The 17,835-nt window shown below is 42.8% G+C and overlaps 1 protein-coding gene across 1 annotated transcript in view; it reads left to right on the forward strand.

Moving 5' to 3' along the window:
- Positions 1-17,835, forward strand: part of LOC134350614 (adenylate cyclase type 8-like) — a 140,079-nt gene that overhangs the window by 4,320 nt on the left and 117,924 nt on the right. Inside the window, exons 2-3 of the mRNA XM_063056082.1 lie at positions 9,847-9,996; positions 15,368-15,492. Coding sequence (XP_062912152.1) covers positions 9,847-9,996; positions 15,368-15,492 — 275 coding nt within the window. The remainder of the gene's footprint in view (positions 1-9,846; positions 9,997-15,367; positions 15,493-17,835) is intronic.

The following is a 17,835-nucleotide window of genomic DNA, read 5'->3' on the forward strand; positions in this document are numbered from 1 at the left end:
ATCCTAGCGATATAGAATATTCCTTTTTTCACATGTTCATAATAAATAATCGAGAATCGACTATTTTATAGCCGACCCTCAACTCTTATTTAATGTTCAGAAATGTGAATATGATGTGATTGTTATATCTGATCATGCTCCCTTATATTTAATATTTGATTTGAAAGATGTTGTTTCTACAAGACCACCTTGGCGTTTCCCAGAACATTTGTTACAAAGTTAAGATTTTGTTGAGTTTATTGAAACTCAGATAAAAGCATTTTTTTCTCTTTAATAATACAGGAAACGTCTCAAAGTTAGTAATTTGGGATATGTTAAAAGCTTATTTACGTGGCCAGATTATTTCTTATTTAGCGAAATTGAAGAAACAGACAAGAATGGAATTAGATAAAATTGCTAAACAAATTAAAGAATTAGATAATATCAATGCAATCTTTCCAAATGTTGATTTGTTTCAAAGAAGAGTGGAATTACAATCACAATATAATTTATTATTAACTTATCCTATTGAAAGATATTTGCTTAAATTAAAAAGTCAGTTTTATATTTTTGAGGATAAAAATTATAGGTTCTTAGCTTCCCAATTAAGGGCTGCTAGAGCTAAAAGACAAATTTTAAAGATTCGTAAAGATAATGGAGATATAGTAAGTAATTATGAAGACATTAATAATATTTTTCAGTATTTTTATTCCGATCTCTATAAATCTCAGTTTCCAGCACAGCCCTCTAAAATGAAGGTTTTTTTAATATAAGATTAAATTTCCTCAAATTACTGCTGAAGATCAACAGACCCTTGATGCTCCAATCGCTGAGCATGAATGCAGAAAGCTATATGGTCAATGCAATCAGGTAAAGCTCCTGGACTCGATGGTTATTCGGTAGGATTTTAGAAAATATTTGAAAAATTACTTTCTCCGTACCTTTTGGAAATATTTCATGAATCTTTTGAGAAAGGCAATTTACCTTCTTTTTATGAAGCTTCTGTTTCTTTAATCCTTAAGAGAGACAAAGATCCTATTGAATGCTCATCTTATAGACCTATTTCTATGACTCTCTGACGGTGGTGTCTGAAAAGAGGACGCTGTCTGGGTTGCATGTCATCTTGGTCAATGATTCCCATCCACTACATAATGTACTGGGTGGGCACAGGAGTACATTCAGCCAGAGACTCATTCCACCGAGATGCAACACTGAGCATCATAGGAAGTCATTCCTGCCCGTGGCCATCAAACTTTACAACTCCTCCCTTGGAGGGTCAGACACCCTGAGCCAATAGGCTGGTCCTGGACTTATTTCCTGGCATAATTTACATATTACTATTTATTAGTATTTATTACTATTTATGGTTTTATTACTATTTACATATTACTATTTATTAGTATTTATTACTATTTATGGTTTTATTACTATTTAATTATTTATTGTGCAACTGTAATGAAAACCAATTTCCCCCGGGATCAATAAATATGACTATGACTATTTTGTTCTTAAATATGGATGCTAAAATTCTTTCTAAGATAATGGCTAATGGTTTGGAAAACATTTTATCTAAAATTATCTCTATGGATCAAACAGGCTTTATTAGAGGCTGTTACTCTTTTTCTAATGTTCGGAGATTGATGAATATTATATATTCACCATTATCCAAAATACCTCAATGTGTTATTTCTCTGGATGCAGAAAAGCCATTTGATTGAGTTGAATGGACTTATTTGTTTAATGTATTAGAGAAATTTGGCTTTGGTAATAATTTTAATAAGTGGATTCAAATGATCTATAAGAACCCTATCGCCACTGTTATTACTAATAATCTTAGGTCTCCCTTTTTTTCACTCTGACGAGGTACTCAACAAGGGTGTCCATTAAGTCCTTTATTATTTAATCTCTGACTGGAACCTTTGGCTATAACAATTCGTGAAGCTAAAAGCATTCATGGTATTTATATAAATGGGACCATACATAAGATCTCTCTTTATGCAGATGATCTTTTGGTTTATATTTCAGATCCTAAAGGATCTATTCCTAATCTTTTGGAATTATTAACTGATTTCGGAAAATTTTCAGGATATAAACTTAATTTAAACAAAAGTGAATTGTTCCCTTTAAATGTTCCTGTTTTTATATATAATGATAGTCCATTTAGAATTGTGAATTCTTTTAAATATTTGGGTATTACCATTATAAAAAAAATAAAGATCTTTATAAAGCTAATGCAGTTCCTTTATTGGACTCTATGAAACAATTATTTTCTAGATGGAATCCTCTTACACTTACTTTAATAGGTCGTATTCATGCTATGAAAATGATGATTTTACCTAGATTTTTATATATTTTTCAAAATATACCTATTTTTCTAAATAAAAATTTTTTGATTAAATTGATTCTACTATTTCGTCCTTTATTTGGAATAATAAAAAACCAAGAGTTAATAAGTTTCATTTACAAAAATCCAAAAAAGATGGTGGACTTGCGCTACCTAATTTAAGATTGTATTATTGGGCTGTTAATATTTGACAATTATGTTTTTGGGTATATTGGCTCGATAAGAGCCAAAAACCAGCTTGAATTGATTTGGAATTAAAAGCTATTAAACAATTTAATTTAACTTCATTATTAGGAGCTCCATTACCTTTACAACTTGCTAAAATTCCCAGTTTAAATCTCTACCCTGTTATTAAACTGTCCTTATAAATTTGGTTTCAGTTTCACAACTCTTTAAACTTTAAACAATTTAAATTGTCTAGCCCTGTATTTCGAAATTTACTATTTAAACCTTCAATTACTATTTTTCTATTATGGAGAAATAAGGGGATCTGTTCTTTTGCAGATTTATTTAATGATGGTCGATTGATGACTTTTGAAGAGTTAATTAGCAAATATTCTCTCTCTCATACACATTTCTTGCAATATTTTCAGGTTAGGCATTTTTTACAAAAATATGTTTCTACGTTTCCATATATGCAAGAATCTGATTTGTTGGATACTATTTTGAATATGAATCCTTTAGTGAGAGGTTCCATTGGTAGAATTTACAATTTATTTTTACTACAAAAAGATAACCTCTCACTAAAGATTAAACAAGATTGGGAGAGAGAACTTAATATGACTTTTGTTAACGAAGATTGGTTGCGAGTTCTGAAAATGGTTAATTCTTCTTCGATATGTGCCAATCATTGTTTAATTCAATTTAAAATTGTTCACTGTTATTATTTAACAAAGGAGAGGCTATCCAAAATATTTCCTAATATAGACAATTATTGTGATAGGTGTGAAAATGAAGTAGCTACTTTGTCACATATGTTCTGGTCATGTCCTTCATTGAAACCTTTTTGGAAATCTTTATTTTCTACAATTAGATTTGATTATGAAAACACTCAGTCCTCTTTTATTGTCATTTAGAAATGCATACATGCATTAAGAAATGATACAATGTTCCTCCAGAAAACAGGACAAACCAAAGACTAACACTGACAGAACCGCATAATTATAACATATAGTTACAGCAGTGCAAAACAATACCATAATTTGATAAACAACAGACCATGGGCACGGTAAAAAAAGTCTCAAGTCCCGATTGACTCCCGAGTCCCCAATAGCAGGCGGCAAAAGGGAGAAACTCCCTGCTATAACCCTCCAAGGCACCGACAACTGCCAATGCCTTGGAAGCAGCCGACCACAGCCGACACTGAGTCCTTCCATCCGAAAACTTTGAGCCTCCGACCAGCCCCTCCGATACAGCCTCCCGAGCGCCATCCTCTGCCGAGCGCCTTGAACCTAATCCTGGCCGCCGAAACAAGCAAAGCCGAGGATTCGGGGCCTTCTACTCTGGAGATTCCAGTTACCACACTTCTAAAGTTACCAATTTCTAAAGCTTTGAAAATTAATTACAACCTAATACATTGACTGTTCTATATGGAATAGTTCCACATCATATTCAGGTTATTTCATTTTCAAAGCAACATGTAATTGCATTCGTTACATTGTTGGCAAGAAGAGCTATTTTATTGAAGTGGAAAGACACTTCTGCTCCTACACTAACTCAATGGTTTTCCCAAGTAATGTTGTGTCTTAGTTTGGAAAAAATTAGAAGTAGAACTTTTGATCCCCGATTTGATTTTGAGAGAAGGTGGGGCTCTTTTGCTAAATATTACCATTTAATTTGAATTAATTTATATGGTTTCCTTCCAATTTTATGTTACATAAATGTGATTTGGTGGTTGTTTTTTTTTCTCTTTTATATATATAGATGATTGTAAGACGTATTGCTCCGGGAGTTGGTTCCTAATGGTTTTTTTTTAGTTAGTTGGGGTTCTCTTTTCCCTTTTTTTCTTATATAATTTTTTTATTAGCATATACAAGTTTTTTTTCTTCAGCTTTATTAATTATATATATATATACTAATTTGTTGAACATTTGTATTTTATAGCTATAGAAGATTATATATCAATAAAAAGATTTTAAAAATGAAAATGTAAGTGCAAATGGGTGATAGTCATTGAGGCAAGTAACTATCCTCTTCTTCGGCACCTGAATATTAAAACCCTGCTTGAAGTAGTTAGTTACTACACACTGCCAAAGCAAGAAGTTAAAGCTCACAATGAGCACACTGGCCTGTTGGTCAGCACAGGTCTTTAGTATGTGGCCAGGTACCCTGTCTGGTCCAGATGCTTTCTGTGGATTCACCCTCCTGAAGGCAGCCGACACGTCAGCTTCAGATACTGAGGTCAAAGGATCATCAGGAGACATGGGGGGTTCACAATGGTTCTTTCATGTTCTGACTGTCAAAGCGAGTGAAGAAGGCATTGAGCTCATCTGGAAGTGAAACTCTGCAGTCTCCCATGTTGCTTGATTTAGCTTTGTAGGAGGTTACAGCATTCAAACCCTGCCACAGACGTTGAGTATCCGTCGTTGATTCATGTTTGGCCTGGAATCTCCACGTCATCCGGGAGATGGCTTCCCAGAGATCATACCTGCACCTCTTGTCACTTTTTTGGTCTCCAGACTTGAATGCCTCAGATCTGGCCCTCAGCAAATTTCAGATCTCATGGTTCATCCAGGGCTTCTAATTGGGGAACTTTTCTGTAACCTTCTTGAAAAGCTCTATAAAACACACAAAGCTATCTTGCCTATCCCTAATCAGCCCTTGTCTATGCAAATAATTGCATATCTGGTCCCTTAGAAAACCTTCCAAAAATTCATTCACTTGCTGGCATATAATTTCCTGGCTTGATCTTGGAGCCTTTCTTGAACAATGGAACCTGAGCTATCCTCCAGTCCTTTGGCACCTCACCCATGGTTAAGGACGTTTGCTAGGGACTCTGCAATTTCTGCACTAGCCTCCCACAAGATCCAAGGGGGCACCTTGTCAGGCTCTGGGGATTTATCTGTCCCTAGAGTGAGGGGTTTAGATGGGGTGGAGTTTGTTAGGTGTGTTCAAGAAGGTTTCTTAACAGAATATGTAGATAAGCCTACAAGAGGAGAAGCTGAACTTGATCTGGTATTGGGAAATGAACCTGGTCAACTGTCAGGTCTCTCAGTGGGAGAGCATTTTGGAGATAATGATCACAATTCTATCTCCTTTACCATAGCATTGGAGAGGGATAAGAACAGAGTATTTAGGAAAGCTCGCCAAGCCAATCCCTAATCCAGCCAAGATCCTTGTAAATCTCCTTTGACCCCTTCTATGGTTTCCACGTCCTCGATGCAGCCTTGTGGAGCACCAGTGTTTAGAATAAATGTGTTTGTCAGCAAGTCAAGGATCCAATTGCAAAGAGAGATGTTGAGTCCCAGGTTTCAGTGGTTGCTAGAAAAGAAGAACTGTAGGCAATGAACGATGTCTTAACAGATGTATTTATTGTCCATATGCTCCAGAGATGAGTGTAGGGCTGGGAGGTAAAATCCACAGTAGATCTTTTTTGACTGTAGGCAAATTGCAGTGATTGAGTTTGTCTGAGATGTTGGAGTTGACCAGCCTCTCTAAACCATTCATGAAGTCAGTGCCACAGGGCTGGAGCTGATATGGCATGTTATTTTATTTTTAGACCATAAGAACATAAGATATAGGAGGAACATTAGGCCATTTGACCCATTGAGTCTACTCCATCATTCCATCATGACTGAATTTATTAACCCTCTCAATCCCATTCTCCTCCCTTCTCCCTGTTAGCTTTACAGCCCTGACTAATAAAGAACCTTTCAACATCCACTTTAAATATACCCAATATCTTGGCCTCCACAGCCATTTGTGACGATGAATCGCACCTATTCACTACTGTCTGGCTAAAGAAATTCTGTCTCACCTCTGTTATAAAGGAACATCCTTGTATTCTGAGGCTATGGCCTTTGGTCTGAGAATCCCCCACTTTAGGAAATATCCTCTCCACATCCACTATATCTAGGCCTTTCACTATTTGATATATTTTAAAGAGATCACCCCTCATTCTTCTAAACTACAGTGAGTGCAGGCAGGTCCAGATCTATCAAATGCTACTCATATGATAATCTATTCATTACCAGAAGCATTCCCTTGAACTTCCTCTGGACCCATTACAATGCTAGCATATCCTTTTTTAGATAAGGAGCCCAAAACTGCTTACTGTGCTCCAAGTGCTGTCTGATCAATGACTTATAAAGCCTCAGCATTGCAATCTTCTTGTCCTCTCAAAATTGTCCTTTGGTACCATGATACTGAAAGAAGGTAGGAACCTCAGATTGAAGCAGGGAGAGGTTAGTAATATCTGGAGCAGCCCTCGTCAGCTAATCTACACAGGATGTAAGGATACGGTCAGAGACACATCCAGGCTAGATGCTTCCTGCAGACTCACTCTCTTGATATTCACAATGGTGACTGTGGATGCAGGAGCATTGGAGGCTCCTGGGGTGAGGAGTGGCTTTCCATTCCCTTCTTTCCAACATGAGCATAGAATTTGTGAAGCTCATTGAGAAATGATGGATGCTGCCTGAACTTGTTTTATATATGTGTTACAATATGTAAGCTGTGCTAGTCTGGTCTGGGACCCCATTTTAGAGTGGTTTTGCCTTGTGGTGATAGGTTTACTGAGTTCATATCTGATTTGTCATCGAGTCATAGATTCATAGAAAAGTACAGCGCAAAATCAGGCTCTTTGGTCTATATAGTCCATACCGAGCCAATTAAACTGCTTAATCCCATCGACCTGCACTGGACCATAGACCTCCATACCCCTTCCATCCAGGTACCTATCCAAACTTCTCTTAAACTTTGAAATCGAGCTCACATACACTACTTGTGCTGGCAGCCCGTTTCACACTCTCACCACCCTCTGAGTGAAGAAGTTTTCCCTCATGTTCCTCTTAAACTTTTCACCTTTCACTCTTAATCCAATATCTCTAGTTGTAGTCTCACCTAACCTCGGTGGAAAAAGCCTGCTTGTATTTACTCCATCTTTACCCCTATCACGATTTTGTATACCTCTGTCACAACTCCTGTCAGTCTTCTACATTCCAAAGAATAAAGTCCTAACCTGTTCAATCTTTCCATAAAACTCGGGTCCTCCAGACCCAGCAACATCTTTGTAAATTCTGTCTGTACTCTTTCAACCTTATTTACATCTTTCCTGTTAGTAGGTGACCAAAACTGCACATAAGACTCCAAATTAGGCTTCATCAGTGTCTTACACAACTTTAACGTAACATCCCATCTCCTGTACTCAATACTTTGATTTATGAAAGCCAATGTGCCAAAAGCTTTCTTTACAACCTTATCAACCTGTGACACCACTTTCAATGAATTGTGGACCTGTATTCCCAAATCCTTTTGTTCTACCGCACTCCTCAGTGCCCTGTCGTTCGCTGTGTAACACTTACTCTGGTTGGTCCTACAGAAATGCAACACTTCACACTTCTCTGCATTAAATTCCATCTGCCAATTTTCAGCCTATTTTTCCAGCTGGTCCAAATCCCGGTAGCTGGTCCATGATAGCCTTCCTCACTGTTCACTACACATCCAATCTTGGTGTCATCTGCAAATTGCTGATCCAGTCATCCACGTTATTGTCCTGATCATTGATATAGATGACAAGCAACAATGGACCCAGCTCCAATCCCTGCGGCACTCCACTAGTCACAGGCCTCCTGTCATAGAGGCAACTATAGGCGGTCCCCGGGTTACGAACGAGATCCGTTCCTAAGTCTGTCTTTGAGTCGGATTTGTATGTAAGTCCGAACAGGTACATCCAGTCTTACTTAGCGTCAGTTAGTTAAACGTTTGTCTTAGTATATAGTATATATTTTACCTTTTTATGCAAATAATGATAATTTTAACCAAATTATCTATAGCCTTTCCATTTCAGTAATTAAACCACTGCGTTGCTTAGTAATAATTGTAACTTTCATCGGGCCAGGGCCTTTCCACATGCTCCGTTATTCTCATTTTATCCTTTAAAATTGTTCCGATTGTTGACTGACTGAAGCCTAACGCTTTTCCAATGACCGATGGTGTTTCACCTCTTTCCGATCGCTTTATTATTTCCACCTTATTTTCAATCGTGATCGTTTTCCTTTTCTTTGATCCATCACCAGCACTTGCATCGGATTTACGCTTTGGCGGCATGGTTACAAGGGTAAATAAGAGAAAAATTTAAGCCAAGTACAAAGTTGCACACTCAACACAGTGTTAATGGCAACATGATCTGACTTAAAATGGCGGACAGCATTCTTCTTCCTCGAGCCGACGAATCGCTGAAGCCGCACAATGTTTTCATGAGCATCACAATGTAGTGCGTGTGTTCGTTATTACGAATCATTGTATTTAACTCAAATTTTCAATGTGTTAGGCTTTATGGCAGTCTGTTCGTAAGTACAAGTTGTCCGTAAGTCGGAAATTCGTAACCCGGGGACTGCCTGTGTCTACTACCACTCTCTGTCTTCTCCCACAAAGCCAATGTGTAATACAATTTAATGCTGAGTGACTGAACTTTCTTGACCAACCACCTATGTGGACTTTCTGAAATGCCTTGCTAAAAGTCCATGTAGACAACATACGCTGCCTTGCCTTCATCAACATTTCTGGTAATTTCCTGGAAAAACTCTATAAGGTTGGTTAGACATGACCTCCCACACATGAAGCCATGCTGTCTCTCCCTAATCAGTCCATGTCTATACAAATACTCATATATCTGGTCCCTTCCAATACCTTCCAATAATATTTCCACTACTGATGTCAGGCCCTCCAGCCTATAATTTCCTGGTTTATTTTGAAGGTCAGGAACTTCAGGGTCACCTGATTGAACACCGAGGGTAGAGGTGAAAGCAATTTTACTACACGGTAGTGATATGATTGGCACAATCCTCTTACAGCTTAGGGTCAATTCTAATGTCATCTGTAAGCAGTCTGTACGTCCTCCCTATGGAATGTATGAGTTTTCCCTGGGTGCTCTGGTATCCTACCACAGTCCAAAGATGTGTCTGTTAGTAGGTTAATTGACCACAGTAATTTCTCCCATGATTAGGCTAGGGTTAAATTGCCAGTCAACATGACTCAAATGGTGGAAGGGCCTATTCCATGCTGTATCTCTAAATATATAACTAAATATGATACATTAGAGCTTCTTAAAAGATGTTTAGATAGTCATATGAATGTGAAGAAAATGGAAAGGTATGGACATTTTTTAGGCAGAAGGGATTACTTCAGTTAACCATTTGATTAATTGGTTTGGCACAACATTGTGGGCCGAAGGACCAGTTCTGGTGCGGTACTGTTCCAGGCAATATGTTCAATGATGTGTAGTATATCTCCCGCACCAGCAATATTGTCAAATGTGCCTCCGTCCCAATGTTCTCGCGATGAGTCCTGTCTTCCCATTACAGATCTCTGTCAAACTGCTTCTGCTGGCTTGCATGAACATCAGCAGTCTCTTCATCAGTTACCTCACTGACCGGGCACAGCGATTGGCTTTCCTGAAGACTAGACAGAGTATTGATGGCAGGCTGCAATTGGAGAAAGAAAACGAAAGACAGGTAACATCAGAGGGGGAACACTGTTGTCAGCTCACAGACTAATTCCCCATGCCACTGTCCCTCCATGTCCCATCCCAACGTCCCTCCATATCCCCATCCCACCATCCCCCTATATACTGGATTCTACCACCTCCCCATATCGCTAATTCCACCATCTCGTCATATCTCCATACCACTATCTCTCCATCTTCCCATCCCACAATCTCCTCATATCCCCGATTCCACCATTTCCCAATCCAACCATCTCCCCATATCCCTGATTCCACCCTATCCCCATATACCCATCCCAGAATCACCCGGTGTCCCCGATTCCACCATCTCCCCATAACCCCATCCAATCATCATTCCATATCCCTGATTCCACCATCTCCCCATATCCCCATCTCATCATCTCTCCATATCCCCATCCTAACATCTCCCCATAATCCCCATCCAACATCTCCCCATATCCCTACTCCACCATCTCTCCATATCCCCATCCCACCCTCCCCATAAGTCCATCTGTCCATCTCTCCATATCCCTGATTCCACCATCTCCCCATATTCCCAGCCAATCATCTCTCCATATTCCCATTACACCAGGTCTTCATATCCATGATTCCACCAACACTCCATATAAGACCATAAGACATAGGAGCAGAATTAGGCCATCTGGCCCATCGAGTCTACTCTGCCATTCGATCATGGTTGATCTTCTTTTTTTCTCCTCCTCAACCTCAGTTCCATGTCTTCTCCCTGTAACTATCCCAACATTTCTTCAAATCCCCATTTCCATCATCTCTTTCCCCCTCCCATATTCTCCCCATACCCCCACTACCATTTCTCCATATCCCATTTCCACCATCTCTCCATCTCCCCCTCCCACCATTTCTCCATATCCCATCACACCATCTCTCCATATCCACATCCCACTACCTACTCATATTCCCTTCCCACCATCTCCCCATACCCCCATCCCACCATCTCCATATCTGCCTTCCACCATCTCTCCACATCCTTATCCCTCCAACTATCCGTATCTCCATCCCTCCAATTTTCCATAACCCATTCCCACCATCTCTCACATCCCATCGCACTTCCTCTCCATATCCCCAATTCCACCATCTCTCCCTCTCTCCATCCCACTATCTCCCTATATCCCCGATCCCATTGTCTCCCCATATCGGCATCATACCATACCCCAATATCCCCAACACTTCATTACTCGATATCCCACTCTATCTCCCTATACCCTCTACGACAGTCTCCCCATATCACCCATCACACCACCTCCCCATATCCCCGATCCCTCCACCTCTCCATAAACCCATACCACCACCTCCCAATATCCCCATATCACCATATCCCCAATTCCACTATCTCTCTATATCCCCATCCCTTCTTCTCTCCATCGCTCCTTATCCCCATCCCTAATTCCCTCAATATCCCCATCCCTCCACATCTCCATATCCCCATCCCTCCATAATTTCATAGCCCCATCCCACCATCTCCCCATGTCCCCGTCACACCTTCTCCATATCCCCATTCCACATCTCTCTATATCCACATTCCCACCAACTCTCCATATCCAGTTCCCACCATCTCTCCATTTCCCATTCCCACCGTCTCCCCATATGCCATTCCCACCATCTACACATATCCCATACACCATCTCTTCATATCCCTATCCCAACATCTCTCAATATATGCCTTCCACCATCTCTCCATATCCCACTCCTCCATCTCTCCATATCCCAACTATCTCTCCATACCCCTCTCACATTATCTCTCCCTATCCCCATCCCATTATCTCTCCATATCCCCATATCCCCATTCCACCCTCCCCATATCCCTGAACCCATTGTTTCCCCATATCGCCATCATACCATTCCCTAATATCCCCATCCCTTCATCACTCGATATCCTACTCCATCATCTCCCCATAACTCCCATCACACCCTCCCCATACCCTTGAGCCCACCACCTCTCCGAATCCCCACACCACCACCACTCCATATCCCCTTTCCACCATCTCTCCATATCCCCATACCACCATCTTCACGTATCCCCATCCCAACATCTTCAAATCTCCGATTCCACCATATCTCCATATGCCCATCCCACCATCTTTCCATATCCCCATCCCACCATCTCTCCCTATCTCAATCCCTCCATTTCTCCATACCCCACTCCCAATATCTCTCCAGATCCCCAATTCCACCATCTCTCCCTATCTCCATCCCACCATCTCTCCCTATCTCCATCCCACCATCTCTCCATATCCCACTCCTCCATCTCTCCACATCCCTATCCCTCCATCTATCCACATCGCCACCCCTCCATTTCTCCATACCTCACTCGCACCATCTCTTTGTATCCTTATCCCACTATAGCCTCATAAACCCATCCCTCTATAGCCCCATAACCCCATTCCACCCTCCCCATATCCGTGATCCCATTGTCACCCCATATCGCCATCATACCATTCCTCAATATACCCAAACCTTCATCACGCGATATCCCATTCCATATCCCCATAACTCCCATCACACCATCTCCCCATATGCCCGATCCGACAACCTCTTTGTACCCCTGATCCCACCACCTCTCCATATCCCCAAACCATCATCTGTCCATAACCCCATCCCATCCTTTCTCCATATCCCCATTCCTCCATTTCTCCATATCCCCATTTCCACTGTCTCTTCATATCCCATTTCCACCGTTTCTCCATATCCTGCTCCCACCATCTTCCCATATCCCCATCCCTCCATCTCTCTATATCCCATCCCTTCATAATTCCATATTCCCATCCCACCATCTCCCCAGATCTCCATCCCACCATCTCTCCATATCCCTTCCACCATCTCCCCATATCACCATCTTTTCGTCTCTCCATATCTCATTCCCACCAGCTCCACATATACATTCCCACCATCTGTCCACATCTGCCTTCCACCATCTGTCAACATTCACATCCCACCAACTCTCCACATCTCCGTCCCTCCATCTCTCCCTATCCCCAACCCTCCAACTCTCCCTATCCTTCCATACCCCACTCCCACCATCTCTTAATATCCCCAGCACACTATCTCTCCATATCCCATATTCCACCATATCCCCATCCCTCCTCCTGTTGATATCCCTGTCCCTCCATCTCTCCATATCCCCATCCCTCCATAATTCCATATCCCCATCCCACCCTCTCCATATCCTGCTCCCACACTCTCCACATCCCCATTCCACATCACTCCATATCCCAATCCTACTATCTCTCCATCTCCCAATTCCACCATCTCTCCATATCCCCATTCCTCCTTCTCTCCATATCCCCATCCCTCCTTCTCATCATATCCCCATCGCTCCTTCTCTCTATATCCCCATCCCTCCATAATTCAATCGCCTCATCCCACCATCTCCCCATATCCCCTACCCACCATCTCTCCATATCGCCATCACACCATCTCTCCATACCTTCTTCCCACCCTCTCCCCATATCCCCATCCCTCCACCTTTCTATATTCCCATTCCCAAAATCTCTCCATTTCCCATTCCCACCATCTACCGATGCCCCCATTTCACCATCATCCCGTACCGCCATCTCTCAATATCCCACTCCCACCATCTCTCCATATCCCCATCCCACTTTCTCTCCACCTCGCCAATTCAACCATCTCTCAATATCCCTATCCCTCCTTCTCCCCAGATCCCCATCCCTCCTTCTCTCCATATCCCCATCCCTCCTCTCCATATCCCAATCCCACCAACTCCCCATATCCCCAAACACCATCTCTCCATATCCCATTGGAACCATCTCTCCATATACTGTTCCCATCTTCTCCCCATATCACCATGCCACCATTTCTCCATGTCGCCCTCCCACCATCTCATATACCCATCTCATTATCCTCTCCATATCCCCATCCCACCATCTCCTCATATTCCCTTCCCACCATCGCCACATAACCCCATCCTACCATCTCTCCATATCCCCATCTTCTCATCATCTCCACATATACCATTCCCATCATCTCTCCATATTTCCATCTTCTCATCATCTCCACATATACCATTCCTATCATCTCTCCATATTCCCATCCACCATCTCTCTCTATCCCCAACCCTCCATCTCTCCCTATGCCTGTTCCTCCATGTCTCAATACTCCACTCCGACCATCTCACCATATCCCCATCCCAGTATCTCTCCATATCCTCATCCCTCCATCTCTCTATATCCCATCCCTTCATAATTCCATGTGCCCATCCCATCATCTCCCCCATATCTCCATCTCACCATTTCTCCATATGCCCATCCCACCATCTCTCCACATCCCTTCCACCATCTCCCCGTAACCGCATCCCATCGTCTCCCCATATCCCCATCTTGTCATCTCTCCATATCCCATTCCCACCATCTCTGCATATCTCCCATTGAATCATCTCACCATATTCCCATCACAGTCTCCCCATATCCCCATTACACTGTCTCCCCAAATCCCCATCACACAGTCTCCCCATATCCCCCATTGTGCTGTCTCCCCATATCCCCCATCACACAGTCTCCCTATATCCCCCATTGTGCTGTCTCCCCATATCCCCATCACACAGTCTCCCCCTATCCCCCATTGTGCTGTCTCCCCATATCCCCCATCACACAGTCTCCCCATATCCCCATCACACAGTCTCCCCATATCCCCCATTGTGCTGTCTCCCCATATCCCCATCACACAGTCTCCCCCTATCCCCCATTGTGCTGTCTCCCCATATCCCCCATCACACAGTCTCCTCATATCCCCATCACACAGTCTCCCCATATCCCCATCACAGTCTCCCCATATCCTCATCACAGTCTCCCCATATCCTCATCACAGTCTCCCCATATCCCCATCACACAGTCTCCCCATATCCTCCATCACACTGTCTTCTCATATCCCCCATCACACAGTCTCCCCATATCCTCATCGCACAGTCTCCCCATATCCCCATCACACAGTCTCCCCATATCCTCCATCACACTGTCTTCTCATATCCCCCATCGTGCTGTCTCCCCATATCCTCATCACACAGTCTCCCCATATCCCCATCACACAGTCTCCCCATATCCCCCATTGTGCTGTCTCCCCATATCCCCCAATGCACCGTCTTCCCATATCCCATTCCATCATCTCCCCATATCCTCCATGACACTGTCTCCCCATATCTCCATTCCTACCGTGTCCGCATATCCCACAATTTTACACTGTACTTCGGTAGTGTTTAAGATGGTGTGCACTGTGGTTCAATACCTATAATGATGAGCTTTCTCTGTCTCTCTTTAGGTGGTGAAGAACACCCTGTTCTTTGGCTATTTTATGAAGGTAATCCTTAGTTTTTCTCATTGTGTTTTAAACAGGAGAAGTTGGTACTGTCCGTGCTTCCACAGTTTATGGTGCTCGAGATGACTCATGACATGTCTGAAGAGGTGAGAAGGCTACGAGGTTTCCACAAGATCTATGTGCACCAGTATGAGGACGTCAGGTGAGCGTATATACATTGAAGAAGTTCAAGCCGCCAGTTAGACAGATGGAAGTTGACACAGGCAGGAACCTCTGACCTGATTGATTGTGCATTCGATCGGCACAGATAAAACTCTGGGTGGATGTGGCATCATGGAACGGTGCAGACTGCACTAAGTCTCTCAGTGCCAAAGCAAGGGACCAGTGATAAGATGGAATGGCAGAGTGCGTGAACGGAGGCTGGGAGAGGTCTACACTGATCTGTAGGGAACACCCTCTGGGTTGGTTATCAGGCTAGAAACAACATTGGCCCTGTGGGTCAGAATGCAGAGGGGTGGAGGGAACATGGATGTGATGTGGGTGTGGGAATGGGGAGACGGGAACAGGGATGGAATGTGGGAAACGGGAATGCAGAGATGGGAACTGGGATGTTATGCGGGTTTTGAAATGGGGCAACGGGAACTGGGATGTAATGTTGGAACTGGGATAAAGAGATGGGAACAGAGATTTCATATGGGAATGGGGAGATGGGAACAAGGATGTAATGTGGGAATAGGAGATGAGGACTGGGATTTCATGTGGGAACTGGAATGGGGAGATGGGAACTGGGATGTAATGTGGGAATGAGGAGAGGAACTGGGATGTTATGTGGGAATGGAGAGATAAGAACTGGGATGTTATGTGGAGATGGGAATAAGGATGTAATGTGGGAATGGGGAGAGGAATTGGGGTGTTATTTGGGAACAGGAATGGGGAGATGGGAACAAGGATGTCATGTGGGAATGGGGAGATAAGAACTGGGATGTAATGTGGGTGTGGGAATGGGGAAATTGGAACTGGGATGTTATGTGGGCCACGAATTGGTAGATGGAAATGAATGTAATGTGATGGGGATGTTTTTCTCCCGGGGAGGGTAGCTGTGGAGCTGGCTGCAGTGGGTGGGGATTGGTGAGGGTTGTGTGAGGCGCTTGCTCTGTGCTGGACATTCTGTGACTTAGCTGTTGTTTTTTGGGAACGTGAATGGCAACAGACTGCGTTTCTGTTGAAGACAGGCCGCTAATGTGTACTTGCTGGAGCTTAGAAGAAGGAGGGAGGGATCTCATTGAACCCTATCGAATATTAAAAGGCCTAGATGTAGAAAGGATGTTTCCTATAGTGGAGAGATCTGGAACCAGAGGACATAGACTCAGAATGGTGGGACGTCCATTTAGAAAGACCATAAGAACTTAAGGTATATGAGTAAAATTAGGCCATTTGGCCCATCGCGTCTGCTTCACCATTTCTTCATGGCTATTCAACTTCCTTCTTCTCACTTTATCCCTCCTCCCTTCCTCCCCTTAGGCACTGACTAATCAAGAATCCACCAACCTCTGCCTTAAATATACCCAATGACTTGGCCTCCACAGCCGCCTGTGGCAAAGAATCCCACAAATTCTCCACTCCCTGGCTAAAGAAATTCCTTAACATCTCCATTGCAAAAGGGTGCCCCTCTATAATGAGGCTGTGTCCTCTGGTCTTAAACTCTCCCACCATAGGAAACATCCTCAAAATGCCGGAGGAGCTCAGCAGACCAGTCAGCATTTATGGAAAAGAGTATAGTTTCGGGCCAATACAGTTAATCAGGACTGGAAAAAAAGACGAGGAGTCAAAGTAAGAAAGTAGGTGGAGGGGAGGAAGAACTACAAGGTGATAGGTGAAACTGGGGATGGAGGGGTAAAGTAAGGAGTTGAGATGCTGATTGGTGAGAGATACAGGGCTGGAAAAGGGAGAATCTAGTGGGAAAGGACAGAAGACCACGGAAGAAAGAAAAGGGGGAGGAGCACCACAGGGAGGTGATGGGCAGGTAAGGAGATAAGGTGAGAGAGGGAAATTGGAATGGAGAATGGTGAAGAGGGGCATTACCAGAAGTTCGAGAAGTCAATGTTCATGCTGTCAGGTTGGAGGCTACCCAGACGGAATACAAGGTGTTGCTCCTCTAACCTGAGTGTGGCCTCATTGCGACAGTAGAACAAACAGTAACTTGTGTACTTGTGTTGAGGACAAGTTGCTAACTTGTGTGGAGGAATCTGCTAACTTGTGTATTTGTGTTTGGGACAGGCTACTAACTTGTGTATTTGTGTTGAGGACAAGTTGCTAACTTATGTATTTGTGTGGAGGAAGCTTAATGGTCTGAGGGGGGATAAATCTCCTGGACCTGATGGAATGCACCCTTGGATTCTGAAGGAAGTAGCTAGAGAGATTGCGGAGGCATTAACGATGATCTTTCAAGAATCGATAGATTCTGGCATTGTACCGGATGACTGGAAAACTGCAAATGTCACGCCACTATTTAAGAAGGGTGGGAGGCAGCAGAAAGGAAACTATA

This window comes from Mobula hypostoma, chromosome 8 (assembly GCF_963921235.1).
Source record: "Mobula hypostoma chromosome 8, sMobHyp1.1, whole genome shotgun sequence".
In the NCBI taxonomy this organism is placed as follows: Eukaryota; Metazoa; Chordata; class Chondrichthyes; order Myliobatiformes; family Myliobatidae; genus Mobula; species Mobula hypostoma.